Here is a 25,174-nt window from a genome sequence, read left to right on the forward strand (position 1 = left end):
TCCTCCACGTTCAATACAAATAATAGTCCTTCTACTGACATGTGTAACTGCATTTTTAATAAATCGGGGATTTATATTTGCACTTTTGCACAGCACTCGCGAATGGTATTTTCCAGATGTTGTATGTGTCAGTAAATGGTCTACTTCGGTACACTTTTTGTTTCAGGTAACCCCACAAGAAAAAGTCTAAAGGCGTCAAGTCGGGTGATCTAGGTGGCCAATAATGTTCCCAGTTACGTTCAATAACTTTGCCTCTGAACATTTGTTGGAGGGACTGTTTTACAGCAACCGTGTGATGTATTGGTGCGCCATCAAGCTGATACCATAGGTCGTATTTAATATTTGAAGACATATTATCTAAAACTTCACTAACCTCATTATTTAAAAGGTTGAGATAACCGACGGATGATAAATTTTCCCTAAAGAAAAATGGCCCAATTATTTGGTTGTATCGTATTTGGTCGTAAGTATCCCACACCATACATTAGTTTTAAAGGAATACTGATCACCACATTCAACTGTGAAATTGGGGTTTTCTTGGGCCCACCATCGGCAATTTTGTGAACTTACCGTTCCATTTGAAGAGAACGTTACCTCATCTGTCCATGAAATTTTATACGGAAACTTTACATTTTCTTCTCTCTCTCCTTGAAACCAGAATGAAAACCTCTAACGGACATCAAAATTTCGTTCTTTTAAGTGGCCTTATAAGCCAAAATTTATTCTTTAATAAAAATTTTCTAAGACTTTCTCTCTTGTAATCGGTATTTTTTATAATATCGGTTATGCTCGTTTGCCCGTGTTCAATAACTTTTAATCAAATTTTAAGTTGGGCCTCCTCATCATATTTACTTGGAGTGTGCTTTTTCTTAAATTGATTTGCTACGGATCCTGTTTCTCTGAATTTCGACATTATCCTTGACACAGTAGTATGTTGAACATTTTTTCCTGGATGCCATTCATTAAAAATGTTAGCTACTTGCCGGTATGGTGTATTCTCACCAGATGTTAAAACTATTTCTATTCTTTCCTGAAGAGACAACATTATTGCAACAATAACTGTTGAAAATTTGACAAGTAAATCAACAACTTCACACTACCATAGCATGCATTTTGTTTGTCAAGACCTACTCAAAAATGTTATTCAACGTGATTAAGCATCCTTACCGCCCTAGTTAGTGTTTATAAATAATCTGTAAATACTGAATATTGAAATTTTAATGTATTTTCAACTCTAGTAATTTTATTAATACTTATTGCAGTTTTTGAGTTGTGTCTGCTTTTTCAAAATTGAAGGTACTGACGTTTGTTTAAGAAAATAGCCAAGTGATTGAAACTTTGCACCAGTCATGTTAAAATTTTTACAGCAAATTTTTAATTTCTCTCTAAAAATGTCCGTATGAGTAAAAATTTATCAGAAAAGTTAAACTCCATGATGAGTTTGTTATGTATACATGAATTGATGACAATTAACCGAACTTGTTTTTTAAAATAAAGGAGATATCTGTCAAAAATAAGCAAAACGTTAACTTTATCCTAGTTGCATAAAATTTGGCATATGGACATAAAATTGCCGTAGACACAACTTTTTCAAGTAACTTTTTGTTAAATTCGATCTAGAAATGCACTTTTTCAATTTTTATCAAAAAAAAGGTGAATTTGACAAACACTAAACGTCAGTAGGTCGCAGTTGGCCGCATCAGCTTAAGTTAAATTTAAAACGCAAACAAGTGCCGAAGTTAAACTTCATTGAAACTTTTCGAAAAAAAAGTTTCCCATATGGTGCGCACTTTAATGGTGACACTGTATATATTATTTGAAATATTTTATGTACAAGTATGTTACTGAATTACATAAGCATGGGAGGAGGTAAGAGCTTTGCTTACTTTTGCTGACAAAGGGAGGTGGGGGGTAAATGATTGTAATGAATGTGCTTACGTTATACTTGAACGGCCCCTTATTAGTTTCTGGGATAGAACATTTTGAGTGAAGCAACTGTTGTTACTTTGAAGAAATCAAAGAAACATGTCGTGCATGAGTATTTGACTATGAGAAAGTTCTGTTCAGAGTGAGTGTCGAGCGAGCTCACAATCGACGAAAAACAACAACGAATTGATGATTCTGAGCAGTGTTTAGAGATGTTCCAGAATCAAAACGATCGTCACCGGACTGGACTGCACGTAGTGAACCGTAGGGTCAGTATTTTGGAATGCGCATGATATAATATAATAATGGGGTTCATTAGTCATTGGACCTCACAGAATTCTCATCCAGATAACCTTCAATGGTTATTGAGTAAGCCAGTTCAAATATCATTCCTCTCAGTCGTATGGGGGTGTGAGGGAACTGATGGTCATACATTGAGATGATTCAAGACCCAAATTCTAAAATACACAAAATGGAGAGGGTTCATTCATTGACTATCTTGAAAAGGGAAAAATCATTGACTATCTTGAAAAGGGAAAAATCATTGACGGAGACTATTGCATAGCGGTATTGGAGCGTTTGAAGGTCGAAATCGCGGCAAAACGGCCCCATGTGGAGAAAAATAAAGTGCTGTTACACCAAGACAATGCACAGTGTCACAAATCGATGAAAATGATGGCAAAATTGCCTAAATTGGGCTTCAAATTGATTTCGCATCCACCGTTTTCTCCAGATCTGACCCCCAGTGACTTTTTCCTGTACTCAGACCACAAGAGAAGGCTCGCTGGAAACAAACTTAGCGCCTATTTTGAGGCTAAAAACAAATCGTACTATAAATACGTACGAAAAATGTTATGACTGCTATAATCATTGTATCATCTTCGAAGGCAGATCAAATTTCACCCTTTTTTTCTTTCCTATGTTAGCCTACTGACTTGTCAGCCCAACTGTTATCTGTGTCAAAGATATTTTCAAGGTTTTTCACTGTGGTCTACAGGTTTTTATGCCTGACGTTTCGTCTACTACTGCGGTTGACATTCTCAAAGGCGATGCGGTCGCAGTGCCCAAGTGGGTGCTCCCGTTGTTCTGAACACATCAACTATGATGCTGGCAATTGACTCTTATTTTATATTATTATTAGTAGGCATCGCATGATTTCTCTTTATTTGATTGCCTGACCTTGTTTGTGTACCATTAAGGACAGGTAGCCAGATTTTACTAATGTGCATTTGCTCTTCTTTTTTATTGAAATGTATCTATCTTTTTGAATTATTACTGTATAACTGTACTAGTTGTCCGCGGCTTCGCTCGCGTAGAATTTGTTTTGTCGCATTAAGTTTTGTGACAGACCATTTTAAACAAAGAGTTATAAACTTTTTTTATCAACCCAAAACTTCAGGTTTCCAACTTCAAAACTGACGAAATTCAAACCAATCTTAAAACCCCTATTTTTCCTGATTCCCTTTCTTGATGCTTATGTACGCTATACAAAGAACCTACCTGCATATTTCAAGATTCTAGGTTCAGTAGCTTCGGCTGTACGTTAATATAAGAGCGGGTAACAGCTAATAATTTATATTTTTACTTTAAAAATACAGAACTAAAAAATATGTCAACTGTAGTAAGTAATGAATGGCTTCAAGAATCGAATTATGTTACCTATAAAGAAATTCGCAAAACTAACACAACCGTCAACGACGTCTCCCCGCGTTTGGGTCGCGTTCTCGGCGATGGCGCTTCATTGCTTACAACAGACGCGACACATAATTCTGCATTGCGTTAAGTTAATCTTGCCGTGATAACTTTTAAACGATTGCTCCAAATTACTTGGTGTAAAAGACAAAATGTATCTATATTAAATACTACAAACGACAATTGTATCAATTTCAATAGGAATTTGACAGATATCTCTCATTGATAAAAATTTTACTGCTATGCACAAAGTAAACAATGACGTAGAATTGAATGTATTCCATTTAAACATAAGATCTGTAAGAAATAAGGTAGGAGAACTTGAAGTGTTCCTAAAAGAACTTGATTTCAGGTATGATGTCCTATGTTTTTCTGAACACTTTTTGTCATATGATGAAATTCAAATTTTTAAACTGGAAAAATCATACGCAAGAAGCACACACATTCACGGTGGTACACTGATTATGTGTAAAGAAAACACAAATTTTTTAAATGGGGAGGATTTAGTTGCACTTATAGTAAAACCAATAATGATTGAGAGTAAAGCGCGTTGTCATATCTATACGTTATACGTTACCAGTTTATAGCAAAATCAAAATATAGTAAGCAGTAGAGTTGTAGGTTGTGGCAAATTATAGATAATACACAATACTAGTACGATTAAAAGGTATTATTTATGACAAAAATCAATAATGAGCTTGTAATGAGTAATACTTATATATTTCCTGATTACTGATCAGTTAAAATTCATTATTTTCTGTATAGTGTTAGATATTTATTACAACTAGTGGCAACGCTGTACCCAACGATATTTCTGTCTTTGTCACTTTACCGTAACTTCCATCTCATCGTTGCAGTCCTCACTAATGTACTTGCAGCCATGAGCGTATCATTGGTTTGTGAATTATACAGAGTGAATTGTACGTATTACAGTTAAGTTAGTCAGCAATCGACGTGTTGTGATAACAATTGGTGAAAATAATAGTGCTAATAAGTGTTTAAGCGTTACATAATTATATTTCTACGCCGTTCTCAAACTACTCAAAAAATGGGAGACATGGTCGGGCCTTCCACGTCGAAAAAGGTAAAACGGTCGGAGTCTCGGTCAGTAAGAGAAAAACAAATTGTACTGCGAGTATTTCACTGTCTTGAAAGAGATCATCAGCCACCAAAAGATGACTTTGTGCATATGTGCTGTAATTCTACGTGTACCTCCGAATAACCAACCGGGCATTTCTACATCATTAAGTTCCACAATTACAAAAGATAAATTAGTTGATATGTGCTCTGATTATACCGGTGTACCAAAATTATCGATTTACAAAATACTAAGAGAAGCAGAAATTCATGGGGACGTACAAACGCCAAAAACTAGTAGCGGACGTAAAAAAATCACAGTTGATGAAGAAGCCAAAACCAGTATACGCAGAACTATTCACAGTTTCTTTTTCAGAAATGAGCTGCCCACACTACAAACAGTTCTGGAGGCCCTTAGCGATCATGAATTGGTCCCAAAAATGGGTAAAAAAACTTTTAGGAAACTTGTACACGAAATGAAATTTACGTACGGAAAAATTGACAGGAAAAGCATCATCATTGAACGTCAAGAAATAATAGCATGGAGAAGAAACTATCTAAGAAAAATTGACGAATTTCGGAAGCTCAAAAAAAAGTTTACTTCATGGACGAGACATGGGTTAACCAAGGACATATGGTCAAAAAAGTATGGCAGGATGGTAATATAACAAGTGCACGACAAGCCTTTATTGAAGGTTTGTCAGTTGGGTTAAAACAGCCATCTGGAAAAGGTAGTCGTCTGATAGTTACGCATATAGGAAGCGACAGTGGATTTTTACCAAATGGTGAATTAATATTTAAATCTAAGAAAACAGGCGACTATCATAAAGAGATGAATGCGGAGGTGTTTGAAAAATGGTTTGAAGGCATCATTCAACTTGTGGAACCTGGGTCTGTCATCATCATGGACAATGCCCCATACCATAGTCAACATTTAGAACCATTACCGAAACAATCATGGAAAAAAGCAGCAATTCATTTACATTTATATTATATTCTATTATCAAAAATTTGTAATTTGTATTTTCTAGTACCCCTGACGATGAGTTTAAGTTACTCGAAAGCTTGAGAATAGTTATAAAGAGTTCACTCATCAATTGCTGCAACCCAATAGTGAAAAAAAGTTATTTATATATATATATATATATATATATATATATATATATATATATATATATATATATATATATATATATATTGTGTTTTTTATTAATATTGTTAATTTATTTGGTACCTACTATAATTACCACGATTATTACTCCGTTTTCATAAGGCCCACCTAATGACTTCAACGATTAGGTAAATTACGATATTGCAAAGTTTTAATGAAATAAATAAAAAATGTGTATGAATATTTTAACTAACTGTAGTAAGAATTTTTCTTTCATTCTCAACCCTCTCAAAAATTAATAAGCACGCCCCCAATTTGCTGTCAACTGGGCTTACTTCTACTCTCAATCATTATTGGTTTTAGTATAGCTGTGAGATTGCTGCAATAGAGTTAAAAAATATCAATTTTGTTATTATTACCATATACAGACCACCAGATGAAAATTTCGCATACTTTTCTAGATACAATGGTATTATTTTTAGATAAAATTTTCTAGTCAAATAAACAAGTTATCATTAATGGTAATTTCAATATACATTTCGATCAAAATTACTCTAAAAAATATAATTTTCTCGATATTATGAATTCATATGGATTTACGCAAATGGTGTTCAATAAAACTAGGTTCAAGGCATGTATTGATAACATATTCATAAATTTTCATGGTCAAATAAACTGTGAAACTAGCGTTTATGATCCCTCTTTATCTGATCATTGTGTGATAGACATGAAAACTAATATCACTCATTTATTTAATCAAGAAACAAGGAAAGAAACTATCTTCTCCAGACCTTCAACTAAAATAGGGAAATTTAAAATGTATGAATCTCTGGAAAATGAAAATTATGATTTCTTAATGTCAAATATTGATGATAAATGGAATATATATCAAGGTAAATTCTTAGAGCATATGTATGACGAACTTCCTATAGTTAAAAAAGGAGTTTCCAAGAACACAAATAGAATTGAATGGTTTAACGAGGATATTAGGAAAATTAGAAAGGAACTCACATCTCTTAATGATTTGTATGTTGCTTTCAGATCTGATGATCTTGCGATAAAAATAAAAAATCTCAGGCATAAGTACAGACAGGCTATAAATGAGGAAAACCTCAATGCAAATAACGAGTTCATAAAAAATTCGGATAATATTGCAAAATGCTCTTGGAAAGTAATCAATAAAGGTAGGTTGAAAAAGTCACAGGGAGAAAACATAAATATTAGTTCAAATGAACTCAATAATGTTTTCAATGAAATAGCAAGAAATTCAGAAACGATGAAGCAATCAATATTAATGAAATCTGGCTGCCTATCCTTAATTTGACACAAACAAGGTCGGCTGATCCAATTAGGAGAATTGAAGCCACGTTTATCTATGAAAATATAAAACCAGAGACAAATTCCAGCATTTTAGTTTCAGCGTTGGGAAAAACAACTCAAGCACCAACTTGAGCACTACCGCAGTAGTAATAACCTGCAGATCACGACCAAAAAACCTGGAAAATAGTTCCGACACAATTGTCATATAAGTTCGTTGACTTTAATTTCAGTGATATTTCAACTTACCGATATATTTGACGGTTTCGTTACCAACTCAGAAACTTTATAGATGCCACTCTCACCTCCAGGTTTAGGACTCTGAAATCAAGTAAAAACTCTCTTGGGTACTTATTTGGTGACCTGAATCTGTTGAATGTGAGTTTTCTCAACAACTGGACTCAAGTTTATATTTTCAAGGACATTTTCTAAACAATTATACAATTGTAGATAAATATGTGAATTTGATGTATTTGATAGATAATTGAAATTGAAATTTGAGATAATGAAATTAATGCATGAATACTTTATTTTATTTATTAACTAGTCAAACAATAAATTTTTCAATTGCTCTTGCATATTATTTCACTTAAACTATCCAAAAGCATATCAGTATCATCTGAGAACTGATGCTTTCTTATCCAACATTCACGTTTTCAACTTCTCCAAAAACGAATGTACTCACCAAAACTCTGACGTGGCGAAAGACATCCAATGCAGTCCATAGTTTTTCGCATGCTATGAAATTTTCTTTTATTCTAGACTGGACTCCATCAACTCCAAGGCACTGGAGTCCTGCCCAAAGTGGAAGAGCGATTATTTTGCTACAGTGATGATCTGTATTCAAACCAGCCAATAACGGTAAGGTACTTTCTCTACTTCCCCCACCTTGTTTGTTTCGATAGGAGTTAACGGTAGAATCCCAAGCACTATATAAGGTCTGTAGAAATGTTAAAGAAAAACAATTTGATGAAGATAGATACTTGAACAAGTTATTCACCAGAAAACTCTCTGAAAATAAAATTCCTCTCTCACGATTGAATTACAAACTTTTGTTTATTTCAGTCCCAATAATAATAATAATATTTTATTGGTTCTTCTGGATCATAACTCAATGATATAGAACAAGTCAGTGTAATATGATATAAATAAACTTATAAAAAAGAAAAAATTATGTACATATAGGATAGGATATGAACAGTTATGTAAAATTATATATTAGAACTTATAACTAGGTAAAATTATAATATATTTACAACCCTAGATGACAATCTCAATTCTTCAGTTATATTGATAAGTCATTTATAAACTCTTCAATGGAGTAGTAGGCTTTATCAATCAGAAAGTTTTTTAGGAACGGTTTAAATTTTCTTAGTGACATTTTTCTAACATGATTTGGCAATTTGTTAAATAGCCTGACACCCATGACAATTGGACTTGATTCTGATCTAGCCAGTCTATGATTTGGTATTTCTAACAATGTTGAATTTCTTGTGCCGTAATTATTTTTGTTTAAGCAGGTAAAAGGTCGCTGACCCGATTTTACAAAAATTAACAGCTGGTACATATAAATGCATGGGAGAGTTAATATTCTTAAAACTTTGAATAGATCTCTGCAGCTAGTATGTCTATTTACACTCTGAATGTTTCTGACAGCTCTCTTCTGTAAAATAAATACCCTTTGTGCCTCACGTGATAGGCCCCAAGCTACTATACTATATGAGATTGTTGAGTGTAATTCGGCATGATAGTACATGAGTACCACCGACTTATCTATAATTTTACTGAGTTGATAGATACAGTAACACATAGGCGTTATTTTTTTACATATTTCATTAATATGTTGATTCCATTTACAATCTTCAGTGAGAGTAAGTCCTAGAAATTTTATTGAATTCACCTGTTTCATTAAACCGTGCTGTGATTTTAACAGCAAACTGTGATCATGACCATTTGGGGCATAACTAAATCTTAGGAAGGATGATTTTTTATCATTGCAGATTAATTTATTGCTAGAAAACCAGTCCTGGGCTTTTAAAATTTCCCTGTGAGCCAAGTCCACTGTGGATGTAACATTCTTACCACTAACCAGTAGTGTTGTGTCATCCGCATACATTACAAAATTTCCTTCAAAGTCATTGACATAAATTATATAAAGTAGAGGTCCCAAAATAGAGCCTTGTGGTACTCCAATAGTATACTTTAAACGTTCAGATTGATACTGATCTATATCAACGTATTGTGTTCGATTTTGGAGATAACTTTCAAACCATCTACGTGAGTTTCCCCTAAAACCATACTTTTCCAATTTGTCTAGTAGAATTATGTGGTCTACAAGATCAAATGCCTTACTTAGATCTAAGAAAATGCACAGAGTTCGATTACCCATATCTAGACTATTACATAGCTCTTTTAGTAGTTTTATTATAGCTTGTGTTGTTGAACGTCCCTTTCTAAAACCAAATTGATTTTCATTGAATAGTTTATGAAGATCAAAGAATGAAACGACTGAATTTGACACCCATTTTTCATAAACCTTTGCAAAAGCACTGGGGACAGTAATGGTAATTGTTTCAAAGTAAAAAAATAAAATTTTAACATTGCAAAGTCCTTATATCTTCTGTAGGCCAATCAGTCTTTGTGATTGAATTATTATAAAAAAAGTTAAGCCAAAAATCTAAATCACCGACGTTGATCATATATTCGTTCAAGAATATTTACACTTGGTTCAACAAATAGTTGGTAGTTAATGAAAAGGATACGACAATTGGTAATCCTGGAATACCCAACCAACTTCCTAATGTTAAAGTTAAACTGTCAGACACAGGCGACACCTGAAAATATAAAAATTATCATTCAATAAACTCAACATTTTTTTAACATTCTTCCATATTTTGACTAATTTACATGCGTGAACTGTCCAGCTAGCACAAGTGTATAAATATCTGAGGGGGACTACTTTTAGGCCAGGCGTACTATATTTTTTTGAGGAAAAAATTCTTTACAGGGCAAACTCAACGGGAATAGGTTGGGAAGGTAGTCAGTAATGTTGGGGCAAAAATTCAACAGCTGAATGTTTGCAGGGGCGGAGGGGTGGGGGTGAAAAGGGGTGTAAAACGGTTTTTCGCGGTTTGCGGCCAAAATAATTGTTTTAGAGAAAAAAGTTGAATGAGAAAGTTGTAGATAATGAAAAAATCTATAACTTTTGTATTCATACTTTTTTCACATAACCTCAAAATTTTCGAGTAAAACGCGAAAAACCACTTTTTTCCTTTTTTATTTTTCATTTCACGAAAAAAAAGCGTATCACTATGAATATTTGAGCAATTGTACTATTTTTATCACAAATAAGTAGCATTTTTTTAGTGATAAGTTAATTAGTTTCTGAGAAATTCGCATTTTTCGAAAAAAAAAGCATTTTTTTCAAGTTAGTCAAAAAGGTTTTTATTCTGGCCTATACAACTTTTACACCGCTCATTTTTTCTGTAATTACATCAGCTTTCAGATGAAAAAATTAAAATATACCACTTTAAGCAAAAAAAATCGTTTAAAATGCAAAAAACTGAAAAATTGTGCTTTTTTTCGTGATTTGTTTCATATTATGTAATTAAACGGTTTTTAAACTAAAACAGAGTTGAAAAATTTTTATTATAGAATATTTAGGATGCTTTGAATTAATTATCAAGGTTTTATAGTGGCAAATTGAACAAATAAAGCTTCAAATAAAATGTTTATTTAACAAAGATGCAGGTAACCATACATTATTCAAGATAATGAGATAAAAAATTGTCTTAATTCAATTAATTCTCGCTCTTTTACTTTGCCGCCCTGGTTGTTGATCTTGTTGTTGTTGTTGTTCTTCTTCTTATTTTTCTTCTCCTTCGTCTTGTACATTTTTATCAGATTCTTCTTGAAGATCAAGTTGCTCAGCAAAAACATCATCCGTGTCGTCAATTTGGGTACTTTGCATCTCGATAGTACAATTGCTTAAATTTTCATAGTGATACGCCTTTTTTTCGTCAAATGAAAAATGAAAAACGAAAAAAGTGGTTTTTTTGCGTTTTACTCGAAAATTTTGAGGTTATGTGAAAAAAGTATGAAGACAAAAGTTATAGTTTTTTCCATTATCTACAACTTTCTCCTTCAACTTTTTTCTCTAAAACAGTTATTTTGTCCGCAAACCGCGAAAAACCGTTTTTCACCCCTTTTCACATCCACTCCTCCGCCCCTGCAAACATACAGCTGTTGAATTTTTGTCCCAACATTACTGACTACCTTCCCAACCTATTCCCGTTGAGTTTACCTTGTAAGGATTTTTTCTGAAAAATCACTATTTTTCAACATAGTACGCCTGGCCTATTTGAAGGGAAAAATGGACATGGAGGTTTTGGGTACTAATCTTGCAAATCCCAAAAAACGCTCAGACAGGTCGATTTTTATTGTGAGGGGGACAGTTTTTTCCCCATTTACAGCGTCGCCACTTCAACCCCGGAGCAGAGGGGTGAACAACCCTTGGAATTTTAATAGGGAATAGGGGGCGAGTTGCACAACGTTTGAAAGATCTTGGAATTCTCTAAACAATGGTGTAATTTTTTTTTTAATTTGGACGTATTTAAAAGAGTTCTTTCCGATAATTAACTTTTTCACTATTGTTAATAGCAACAAATTGTTGTACGCCACTGCCCAGTTGGAATGTATTTGGAAGTCTCTCATTTGTTTCTAACGCTACTTTTTTGTTAATTTTTTAGTTCTTCTCTGATAAGAGGTCTATTACAATTGAGAAATTGTTAAAAATGCTGTTTCTATTTCTCATTTTTATGTTAAAAGTGATATCTACATTATTACTAGTAGTGAGTGCCGTAAAGTTTGCTAAATTAGCAATGGTTTACACAACTGCAGAGAGGATTGAGTTGATTGAACTGTACTATGGAAATAGACGTTGTGCTGCAAGAGCCGCTGAACTGTTCAATCAACAACATTGAAAGAATGTGTTGCGACAGTATGTTTTCGATTTAATTGCAAAATTGCGCGCAACTGGATCTGTAGCAAATAAAAAACGGCAAATCGAACCACCAGTAACGAATGATGCGACACAAGTGGCAATTCTGGGCTATGTTGAGCATGACCATGCTTTGAGCACAAGAAAGTTAGCATTTGTTTCCGGGGTGTCACGAACTAGCATTCGGCGTATTTTAAAAACCCACAAAATGCATCCTATCAAAATTAAATTAACGCAAGAACTGAATGAAGATGATTTCGATCGACGCTTGCAATTTGGCGAGTTGGTTAGTGAACGAGCGGTGGAAAATCCACATTTTGTTTTCAACATTTGCTTCATTTGCATAATTGCGAAACAGCAGTCCAAAGTGTTTTATTTGACTGGAAAATGTGGACAGATCAAAATATGAATGTAGGAGCAGTTTACTTAGATTTGAAAAGAGCCTTTGAGACAGTAAATAGGAAAAGACTCCTGCTTAAATTGAGAAATTATGGAATATCCGGTACAGTCTATAAATGGTTTGAAGATTACCTAAATAGTAGAAGACAAGTAACAAAACTTAATAATGTAACGTCCTGTGAAATTATCAATAACAACGGAGTACCTCAGGGCAATACACTAGGACCACTATTATTCCTAATATATATAAATGATATTGTTAATGAGGTAGACAAGTGTAAAATTCATCTCTTTGCTGATGACACACTTGTATATTACTGTGCATGGAACATTTGATAGATACAATGAATAGTGAACTACAAAAAATAAGTCGGTGGTGTAGTTATAATGTATTGAAATTAAATAGTAATAAATCAAAATTCATGTTATTTACTAATAAAACAGGATAGCATGAACTTGAAAGCAGACATTTAAATATCCATATTGATAATATAGAAATAGAAACCGTTAGTGCGACGAAATATCTTGGAGTCTTAATTGATAGAGGCTTAACATTCAAAGAACACTTACAAGAGGTAATAAAAACTATCTCAAGAAATGTTAGCTTTCTAGGAAGGATTTCGTCAACACTTACAAAATCTACAAAAATTATAATATATAACACACTTATATTACCACATTTTACATTCTGTGCATCGATAATATATACTGTCAATAAAAATGAAATGGGTAGATTACAAAAACAGCAAAACCGAGCCATGAGGATCATATTGAGAAAACCAAGAGAGACACCAATCAAAGCAATGCTGAAGGAATTGCAATGGATGGCTATGACAGATCTCATATATTACTATACAATGATAATGATATATAACATGAATAATCACCTAGCACCGACATACCTGAGTAGACATATTGAATACAATGAGAATCATCATCACTATAATACAAAAGAACGCGTAATAACATATATGTAGGAGTAAAAAATAAAAAGTGTACTGAGAAATCCATTTACCATGCAGGAATGTTAGCTTTTAATAGTTTGAACAAAAATATTAAAGAATGTAGCACTCTTGCATTATTCAAAAGAAAGTTGAAGAGTCATCTATTGGGTGAATGAACTAGTCTTTATATACTATAAATTTTGACTGTATAAACTTTTTTTTTGTATTCTATATTTGTATTTTGTTTGTGTTTTATATTGACAAACAACTGTGATATTTTAAGTAGATGTTGTATATTTATTGTAGTACTCATACTTTGAAATTTTATTCCTGAGTTTAGTTGACTAACACATTGTGGTGTCGTATTTGATGTATTGTATTAGCAGTTTCATTGCTAAATAAAGGATTTATATATATATATATATATATATATATATATATATATATATATATATATATGTTGACTCGAAGATTTTCACGGATGAAGTATGATGAGCTGTTTTCTCGGGTTTCGCTCCGTGTTCTGTGTATTTTCTCCCCATAAGGATTATTTTCACAACGTTTCAGCAAAGTCTTATTTGCCATCTTCTGGTGATGTCTGGTTTTTTCAACTAGAGTCTAGTTTTCAACTAAATGGCACAGTTAATCGCCATAATTGTCGCTATTGGGCTGATTGAAATCCTCACATTCTTCATGAACTGCATATTCAACGTCCACAAAAATTAAATGTATGGGCTGGAATTTTTGGTGACCGTATTGTTGGCCAATTGTTTTAAGAAGCCAATTTAAGCGGACAAATGTATCTGGAGCTTCTGGTAGATATAATTAATCCCCTTTTCACTGTTATTATTGAAAATGACCACAATTACCGGGAGGATCTGTTAATATTTCAACAAAATGGGACTCCTCCTCACTATGCTCTGCCTGACTTTTTCGTATCACTGGATTGGGAGGCGGGGCACTATCGAATGGCCACCACGATCACCAGACCTTTCGCCGTTAGATTTCTTTCTGTGGGGTAATTTGAAAAGCAGAATTTACTGTACTCCTCCTGCAATACGGCAAGGAATCACAAATGAACGTCGCCAAATCACTCCAGAAATGCTCCACTATGTTCGAGAACGTTTCCAGCAGAATCTCTGTTATTGCATGGAAGCTGGAGGTGCCCATTTTGAGCATATGCTAACATGAGAATAAAGTAAGTAACTTCAACCCTAAATTTAATATGCTTCGTCCAGCGTGACGACGCTGTAAATGGGTAAAAAAACTGTCCCCCTCCCAATAAAAATCGACCTGTCTGAGAGTTTATTAGGATTTGCAAGATTAGTACCCAAAACCTCCAAGTCAAGTTTTCGATGTCCCACCCTGTATAAATTGATGAATAAACGAATATTTTTTGAGGAAAAAAAATTCATCCTATTTTTTGAACAGACCTCGTATAATATTCTCTTCAATTCATTCTGTTATGAAGCATTAATGTTTTACATTATTTTTCACATAGTTCATTTTATTCTTCATCATATTACATGACAGTAGATAATTTAAATTAGGTAATATGGATATAATCTTACTATTCCATTTCGCTGATGATTTGGTAAAGTCAGTGCCGCCAGACTATGGCCTCGAAGGTGTAACCATGCGCCATGAACTTTACAAAGTTCCTTTATTCTAGAAATATTATCCACATGCCCACTCACGGGAGTACCGGCATCCGCAATGACTATTAGAGGTGTTCTTCCAGCAGTCACATCATCAGACAACATTTTCTGCATTGCTGATATATCCATTGTGTATTGAGAGCCTAAAACGAAAATTTCTTGAATGGTGGCATTCGCGGTTTTTGGAATTTATGAAAATAGCAGATCGGTAACTACAAAGCGGCAAAAAGGCGTAGACATAAAGCTTACAGAAAACCCAACCTAATCGAACCAGAAATATGGTTACAGAAACCAGAAAATATGATTCGGGTATCAAAATAGATTTATTCAACTGTAATGTAGGTAAACAATGTTTTAGTATTTGCTGTATATACCCGAAAAATTATTCAACTATATTAGGTTGCTTCAAAAGTTTCGTCCGTTTTTATTCATGTGCTGAAGTGGCGTCCCGGATGTAATCCGTTTGTATTCGACATCATCACGACGTTTCGGCAACGTTAGACAATAATGACTTCAGCTTCAAGTTCAGCTACCAAGCAGAGCACACGAATATGGCAAGTGGGATCTTGAACAGAAAAAAGATTTCCCATTTTTCTTGTTTCCGACTGATCCAATCTCCGCCGTTTAGCGGTGATTGGAGCCAGTCTAGCTAAACCCTCCACACTCTCTTTTCCTCTCTCTCTCTAAATCTCCCTCCCTTTCCATCTCTCCCCCCTCTTACAGTCCTCTTCTCTCCGTTCCCTCCCCATCCTCCTCTCTCTATCCCTCAATCTCCCTCAGCCCTCTTCTCTCCCACTCTCTCTCTACCCTCTTCTCTCAATGTCTCTCCATCTCTCCCTCACCCACCATCCCCTCTCTCAGCCCTCTTCTCTTTCTCTCTCTCCCTCTTCTCTCTCTCCCTCCATTTCTCCTCCCCATCAGCCCTCTTCTCTTTCTCTCCCTTCATCTCTCCTCCCTCTCAGCCCTCTTCTTTCTCTCCCTCCATCTCTCAGCTCTCTTCTTTCTCTCCCTCCCTCTCCCTCTCTTCGCCCTATTCTCTCTCTCTCTCTTAGCCCTCTTCTCTTTCTCTCTATCCATCTCTCCCTCCCTCTCCCTCTCAGACCTCTTCTTTCTTTCCCCCCCTCTCCCTCTCTCAACCCTCCTCTCTCTCCCTCCATCTCCCCTCTCTCTCAGCCCTCTCGCCCCTCTGCCCTCTCTCTCTCCTACAACTCTCTTATCCTCCCTCTATCTTCCTCCCTCCCTCTCTCTCTCTCTCCCTCTCTCTGTAATTTCTGTAAAATGATAGTTAATTAATAATAATAATAATAAATTTCGAATTTCATTACTTCGAACTTCCATTGACTTATCTTCCAAGTTGTGATTGTATATATCATGACAGTATATATTATAGAGAAGTGGAGATAACGGAGAGCCTTGGGGAACTCCTTGTTGGGGAGCAAATTTTTTGGAAAATGAATTCCTGACTCTTGACGGGAGGGCTCTGTTTTCAAAACATTTTTTTATTATACAGAGAAGATGGATAGGGGTGTTCAATTCTTGAAGTTTACACAACATTCCATAATACCAAACGCTACCGTAACGTTTTCCCCCGTGGGTTGACCAATATTTGACTACACTGAACAACAATCAAACTTAACTTTGTTTCACTTTAAATACAACAAACACTTCAACTATTATTCGAATGTCTATCGCCTTACTAGATCGCTCCGCATACCTCACTGTAACTTCCATTTGACTGTGTCGATGAGCGAGTGGATGGCGCTTATATTTGGCAATCAACGGCGCTGGAAAATTCCTGGGAATTCCATCGAAGACGGTAGAATTATTGTCACTATATCTAGAGTGGCAGCGGACATCGTACATTCGCGCGCTCTTAGCTACGTCACAATTGGTTTATGGCTACCAGTGGCAGCCTGAAACGAGGTCACAATAAGTAGGTGTCCCTTCATTCCATACAATTTATTTCGTAAAAAATCATAGACTATGAGTCCATCAAATATTCACCAACAAATTGACGATCTTCGTTCGGGTTTGAAGGCCTTCATGGTTTAGCCAGTCTAACGTTTCGCACGACTGGCTGGCTTCTTCAGAGGTCTATTCATCCCGATGGTTCATTCGGAGTCATCGATGAACCATCAGGATGAATAGATCTTTGAAGAAGCCAGCCACTCGTGCGAAACGTTAGGATACAGTTCCAAACCACGACGGTCTTCAAATCCGAACGAAGATCGTAACACTGAAATATTCACAATGTTCAACCGTTTTAGACTTTTATTTCCATAGACAGTATTAAATTTCTTTTATCAGTAATAACTAGCTGCCAAACTCATTTAAGTTTCCCAATGAACACGAGTGTTTCAACAACTTCGACTATAACCTTCGAAAGGTGTTCATAATCTTCTCAACTGTCTTGAAATCATACTGGAGATTTAACCTCAATTTCCATTTAAATAAAGGGATTTTACAATGATATCAGTAATCTTCTTTTCTTTTTTACACTATTCTCTTAGTATTACAGATTCCTGGTTTGTACCTGCTTATACATAAAACTAATGCAGAAAAAGCATAGCAAACCTACAAGGTGATCAATTTGAGAACTCACCAAAATGAGTATTGACTGGTACAGGTCGAATACAAGATAATGGCAAACCCAACTGTCTGCAAAGATGCTGAACCACTCCTAAAGGGCTAGCTACACTGCTATAAATTGTTGGTAACGAACCGGCTAAAGCTAAAACACCATCTTCCAAATACCTCGGATATTTGTAATGTATCATCATTCTTGTTACTCTCACTAAACCTTCCAGATGATCTTCATGATAAAAAGCAGAGCAGTCCAAAACACTGGAAAGAATTATTAGATTATAAAAAAATATCATTCAGGCTCAACAAAAACAATTTTTTCGGATGGGAAAGAGGTGACAACTGTTTTATGGGATACTCATGGAGTTAGTTTAATTGTTTATCTTCAAAAACAAAAAAAATCATTACAGGAGCATACTACGCTTCATTACTTGACAAGCTGAAGGTAGAACTTGCGGAAAAACGGACACATTTGCAGGAAAAGAAAATCCTGTTTCGCCAAGACAATGCATCGTCTCACATCTCAGCAGTTGCCATGGCGAAAATCCACGAATTACGGTTTGAACTACTTGAACATCCGACTCACTCACCAGATCTAGCCCCAAGCGACTTCTTTTTGTTCCCTCATTTAAAAATTGCGCTTGGAGGACAGTCATTTTCGTCAAATGAAAAGGCGATCATCTCCGTGAACAATTATTTCACAAGGAAAAACGCTGACTACTATTTGGACGGATTACAGATTATATTAACACAAATTTTAGCTTTCAGAAACTGTTCAAATCTAGAAAAACAAAATAACTGGGAAACTTTCAAGAAATTGAGAAATGATGTTGTCAATGTGTTGAAAAGAAAAAAAGATCAATATTATTTTGAAAAAATTGATCGGTATAGAAACAACTCTAAACAAATGTGGAAAACTCTCAAAAAACTAGTAAAAGGAGATGACATTGACTTTCCAAATTGTATTCAGTTTGAGAAAACTGGTGAACTTATATTACTAAAAGATGTTATTGAAATATCAGATAACTTCAACAGTTATTTTGTTGAAAGCATAAATGAAATTGTGGCGAGCATTGACTATTCAGAGTCATGGTGCAATAAAAACTTCAATTTATACAAAACTTTCTCAGAATTCAGATTGCTTTCGTTAAATGACCTACGTAAAATTATAATTTCCTTGGATAATAAGTGCAGTATACATGAAATCCTCAACTTCAAAATATTGAAACAAGTTTTTGAGACTATCGGTCACGTTATATTGCACCTTATCAACACCTCTCTTGAAACTGGCGAAATACCAGAAAGATTGAAAAGTAGTACTATTGTTCCTATACCCAAAATTCCTCATACTATTAAATGTAAAGAATTCAGGCCAATCAACACTTTACCTCCGATTGAGAAGGTACTTGAAACAGCAGTATATAACCAACTAATAGAATATGTGGAAAAAAACGACATTTTAATCAACAATCAATCGGGTTTTCGCAAATTGCATTCGTGTGAGTCATCAGTGCAACTATCTCTAAACAAATTTAAATCTGAGCTGGATAATAATAAGTTTGTTGTAGTCGTGTTCCTTGACCTCAAAAGAGCATTTGAGACCATTGATAGGTCTATACTACTAGCCAAATTGAATATATATGGAATTGAGGGCAAAGTGTATAATTGGTTATCTAATTACTTGACCAACAGAAAACAACGGGCAAGAGTTAAAGACATGTTTTCTTGTGAAATTGACAATTACGTTGGAGTTCCCCAGGGTAGTGTTCTGGGACCCCTTCTATTCATACTATATTTAAACGACATGCCATTGTTTGTCGACTGTGAATTTATGAACTTTTTTGCTGATGATACTCTATTGGCATGTAGCGATGTAAACCTTACGATGGCTATACAAAAAATGAATAATACTCTAGCAAGTGTCAACAAATATTTAAAAATTAATAAACTCAAGCTGAATGTGATGAAAACTAAAGCGATGATAATCACCACCAAGTTTAAATACAGCCAAATAGACTCTAAAACTATTAATCTCAACATTGATGATGACAAAATTGAAATAGTGAATTCAACTAAATATCTGGGATTCCAGATAGATAACACTCTATCGTTTGATGAACATTTTGAGTATATTCATAAAAAAATTTCAAAGAAATTATTCTTTTTTTCTAGAATTGTCAATAATCTTTCAACGGAGTCAAGTATCACAGTTTACAAGTCAATTGTTCAGCCACACTTTGACTATTGTTCCTCTATCCTATATCTATTCAATCAGAATAAATTGTCTCAACTCCAAAAACTTCAGAATCGTGGTATGAGAATCATTTTGAAGTGCCGTAGAGATACTCCTATCAATATTATGCTCAATGTTTTAAATTGGCAATCCATTTCCCAAAGACTGCTATACTTCACAATGATCTTCGTATACAAAATATTGAACAATTTAGGACCATCTTATTTTAATCAGTATATTGTCTTTCATCACGATATTCACCACCACTTCACTCGAAATAATAATAACTTATATATTAACAGAACAAAAAACAAAAATACTATGAACTCATTGTTTTTCAAGGGTTTTGATCGGTTCAACAAATTACCTAATGCAATTAAAAATAGCCCATCTCTGAACATGTTCAAAAATGAACTGAAGAAATTTGTTTTAAATGAACAAATATGATATGTATTATGTCTTTGTTACCTATAGCTGTAATTTGTATAATTCCATTCATCTAATGTTCGTTATATATTTCAAATAATTATGTAATTTATCTTTCTACATGTTGCATTGAAATTTTTCGAATGTATAATGTTGCTGTTTTTGCAGTACTGTCTTTAAAAATATTTTATTGAACTTATGTTTGTCATACATTTAAGTCATTTCTAGATGTAACACATACCTTTTTTTTTTATTTCTACCATTCTAGTTGATTTGTATATTATTAGGATATCCTATTTAAATAAAGATCTATCTATCTATCTATCCTTTACGCTTAACGCGCGTTTCCCCCTGTAACGCCATCTAGGGGACTAGACAGTAACTATTTCCTGTCCGATAGTTGTTAAACTGTACAATAGATGTCTAGTCTCCATTCTTGAAAGTACTAGGCCCGCCCGCTGCTTCATATAAAAGCGCGCGAGCTATCCAGCCAGTAATGGCATTCGATGATATTACAAAAACACTATTGAAGAGGATTTAATTTTGCAATAAAAAAAGTAATAACTACTGTGCTCCATAAACCAGCGGCAGATATTAAACGAAAACTTCCTTTGAGCAATAGTTCCGTGCAAAGAGGAATTGATTAGATGGCTGAAAACATTGAAGAGTCATTGTGCAATCATCTGAAGACTTCTAACTTCTCAATTCAGTTAGATGAGTCCACTTTACCAACCAATGAATCATTGTTGTTGTCATACGTGAGGTTAATTAAAAATGAGAAAATATATCAAGGCCTACTATTTGCCAGAAATTTAGAGACGGATACAAAAGGAGAAACCATATACACTGGAAAAATTTTGTGATGATAAAGAAATTCCACTGAAGAATATTATATCAGCTGCTACGGATGGCGCTCCGGCTATGACAGGACGTCACAAAGACTTCAGAGTGTACTTAAAAAATAAAATTCCAGATGTGCTCGCTGTACATTGCGTCATTCATAGGCAACATTTGGTTGCGAAAAATTTGAGTGAGCGCCTCTCTCAATCACTGCAATATATCATCAAAGCAGTCAATAAAATCCGAAACAGCTCTTTAAATGACAGATTATTTATTCAGCTTTGTGTTGCTAATGATGAAGATTTCAACCGATTGCTATTTCACACAGAAGTGCGTTGGTTATCAAGAGGTAACTGTCTGACTCGATTTTACAATGTATTTGACTCTGTAATAGAGTTCTTGAAGAACAAAGACAAAGAATTGCAAGACAACCTCATCACTTCAAGGAATGATATTGCGTACTTGACAGACCTGTATAAATTATTTGAAGATGTCAATCTCCAACTTCAAGGTGACGACTTGAATTTGATTAAAACAAGAAATAATATCGGCAGACGTGAGTTTCGCAATTTCCCTAATTTGTCAGCAGTATCCTTCAACAACGACGACTTGCTTGTTTACTGCCAACATTTGGAAAACCTCCACAGTGACTTCGCAGAACGATTCCAGGACATTATAAAATTGGAAATACCGGACTAGATGTTGGATCCTTTTTCAAATGTCAACACAGCAGAATCACCCCAGCTGGAAGAAGAACTCATAGAACTGATAACGAACGAGGAAACAAAAATAAAATTCAAAAATGGATACCAAGAATTTTGGCTACAAAAGCCAATCCCGCAATTGTATCCTGGATTGTGGTCTATCGTTCAACGATTTGTGATAGCATTCCCATCATCGTATTTGTGTGAACGTGGATTTAGTGCTGTACCACCGTTGCTAACTAAAAAGAGAGATTGATTGCAGATTACCGATTGCGATGACTTACGGCTGTTTCTTGAATAAATCCGAGCCTGATATTAACAAACTTGTTGAAAATCATCGAATTCATCCTTCACATTGAATTAGTTTCAAAATTCAAATTGAAATGTTTGTTTTAATAACATGAATAAAAGTTTTCCTAATATAACAAAATGGGGTTTTACATTACCCTCATCAGAAAGTCATATTTTCACATGACACACATACTTTAATTATTAAAATAATGACTGCGATTGTGATTCTTAAGATGTAGTAAAGTAAAAAAATTGGGGGACGCTAGAAAATAATTAATTCTCGAAGTGGGCGGTAGACAAAATAAGTTTGAGAACCTCTGTTCTTGACTATAGTAAAGCTCTTGATACCTTAGATCACATTCTTTGCACAAAGCTTCAATTTTTTTGGAAGTACGACAAATGAAGCCTAGCATTTCTGTTGCTTTGTTTATAATATAATTATAATGTAGGTGAAAGTCCTGTTTTTTATCCATCACTACTCCTAAATCAGTTACAAATTCGACACGTGTTAAAAGTTCTCCCGATATGTAGTAATCATAGTTTGCAGGTGTAAGTACTCGATAGTACGTCACACATTTACATTTATTCACGTTGAGATTCATATCATTTTATGAACACCATTCACTAAATCTGTTGGTAATACTAAACAATCATCTGATGTTTGAATTGTCTTAAACATTTCTAAATCATCTGCAAAAAGTAAGATGTCAGTATATTTTAAGTTAACTCTGATATCATTAATAAAAATGTTGAAAAGAAACGGCCCTAGATGGCTTCCTTGTGGTACACCTGATAAACCATTAATTTCGTGAGATATGAATTCCTTGACTTTTACATATTGAGATCTGTTACTGATATAGCTTATCAGCCATTCCAATAGTTTTCCACAAAATCCAATTGCTTTCAATTTCTCACATAAAATTGAATGGTTCACTGTGTCAAATGCTTTGGAAAATATCTTACTGTCAATGCTATGTATCCTATTGTATATTATTATGATTACAGTCGATTTATTATTATTTAAAAACCTAATGAGATCATTAATGCTATATACAGTAAGAGGTGTACCCCAGGGGTCAGTGTTAGGCCCACAAAACGGCACAAATAATACTTTTAGTGATGGTGTGACTATTTAAGAACCAGTGACCCAACTTTCCTTTCTTGAAATTATAATTGACTCAAAGGTGGACTGGACACATAGATAAAGGGGCAACATAAATGTCAAGTTACTGCTAGGCCTTGAAAATAAATACACAAAATATATCCACTGAGGTTGCGATGTTAGCATATAATGGATATATTCAGAGTCAGATATGACATTATGTTCTAGGAAATGTCTGCACATGCAAAAACAATATTTATATTGCAAAAACGGTGTCTCACAAAAATATTCAACCTTCCTCAGAGAGAAAGCTGTAAAAAAAGATTCGTAGAGAAAAAAATATTAACACTAACAGGTCTCTATACTTATGAATCTGTGTCAAAGAAAATATATCTCTTTTTGCGACTCATGATAGGAACCACACTCACAACACACGAAACAAAAATAACCTTTTGAATATAGACCCATTTGACCTATCTTCAAAAAAATATACCTTTTTCAATCATTACTATTTATAACAAGACACCTGAATCTCTCAGAACTTTGTGTTCTATGATCATGAAGAATAAATTGAATACTTTGCTTCTCTCCAAAGCTTATTATTCGCTGGAAGAATTCTTCAATGATAATTTGAACTGATGTTGTTCACGTTGAATATTTCATGTCGTATTATTCTCCATTATGAAGTAGTTTAGTCTCTTTTGAACCTTACATATAGATATATAAATATGTTCGTGTTCTGTATCTAATATAATAATATTACATCAAGTATATTTACTGTAATAACCATGTTATTCATACATCTGTGGCCATTTATACTCTCAACCAATATTAATGATATTGCCTCATGATTTTCTACTACTTCTGTGATGTTTACTGTAATTGACATGTTCTACACCTGAAAAGGTTTTTTATTACAAAGAACTAATAAGAGATATCTATCTATCTATCTATTCAATTTTTTATTGCAGTATCAAAGAAAAGATATTTTCGATTTATATTTTGCTCCCATCAACAGTTACCAGAGTATTTCTTTAAACTACATGTTTGAATAAAAACATGTTTGAATGATTCAATAATTTCAAGGGAATAACCAGAAAAAACAAAATTCACTTACCCAAACAACTGACTGATCCATCTTGTTGCGTCTGTTGTAAACCTAGTGCTCAGTTTCTGTAAAATTGGTCTTTCCAGTCCTCCACAATAAGCTGCTAGACTATGAGACACAACAACTAACTTGGTAACACTGTCTAAATGTGGAAAATGCAGAGGTTCATTATCATCATCGTTGCTGATGAGACTCTGTATTACTTGAACTATTTCATCAGAATGTTTCATTACCAGATTCAAAAAAACTGTTGACTGGCCTTGACCATTTTCATTCGTTGGTAAACCTACAGCAACTTGTTCTAACCTGCTTACTATCTCAGATGCCTCGATAGCAATGTCTTCCAATCCCTAAAATATAAATATTTGTTGTCACTCTCCAAAGTGATAGAGGAAATACATTAAATTGATTTCATAAACTACAGCTTACGATTTGATCTCCACAAATTTCATTTGAGAAATATATCACAACATGTTTTGCTAACACAGTAGCTTCTTCAACAGTGATTTGAATACTACAAGTTACTTCTTACGCTAATATTTATATACCAGAGGTAACTACAATTGAGACTACCTCCATCAAATTACCCAAACCTCTACAATTTTGATTACCTGAAGCATTTTAACTCACTTCTACATCATTAATAATACTTCCTTTTAAGGAAACAAGTTCAAAAATAGTGATCCATTCAAATCCAGTTGGTCATTCATTAGAATTTATGATGTACTGTTTGGAACTTTTGGTGTAGTAATGAATATTACTGG

The 25,174-nt window shown here is 34.2% G+C and overlaps 1 protein-coding gene across 1 annotated transcript in view; it reads right to left on the reverse strand.

Moving 5' to 3' along the window:
• LOC111516996 (putative pyridoxal-dependent decarboxylase domain-containing protein 2) overlaps window positions 1-25,174 on the reverse strand; it is a 46,655-nt gene that overhangs the window by 17,293 nt on the left and 4,188 nt on the right. The window contains exons 2-7 of the mRNA XM_074184736.1: window positions 24,420-24,760; window positions 17,726-17,967; window positions 15,037-15,266; window positions 9,886-9,957; window positions 7,809-8,063; window positions 7,373-7,444 (exon numbers count right to left, since the gene is read on the reverse strand). Coding sequence (XP_074040837.1) covers window positions 7,373-7,444; window positions 7,809-8,063; window positions 9,886-9,957; window positions 15,037-15,266; window positions 17,726-17,967; window positions 24,420-24,760 — 1,212 coding nt within the window. The remainder of the gene's footprint in view (window positions 1-7,372; window positions 7,445-7,808; window positions 8,064-9,885; window positions 9,958-15,036; window positions 15,267-17,725; window positions 17,968-24,419; window positions 24,761-25,174) is intronic.

Source organism: Leptinotarsa decemlineata, unplaced genomic scaffold (genome assembly GCF_025532065.1).
Source record: "Leptinotarsa decemlineata unplaced genomic scaffold, Ldec_3_MD MMD2_tig00026358_RagTag_RagTag, whole genome shotgun sequence".
NCBI classification, from domain to species: Eukaryota; Metazoa; Arthropoda; class Insecta; order Coleoptera; family Chrysomelidae; genus Leptinotarsa; species Leptinotarsa decemlineata.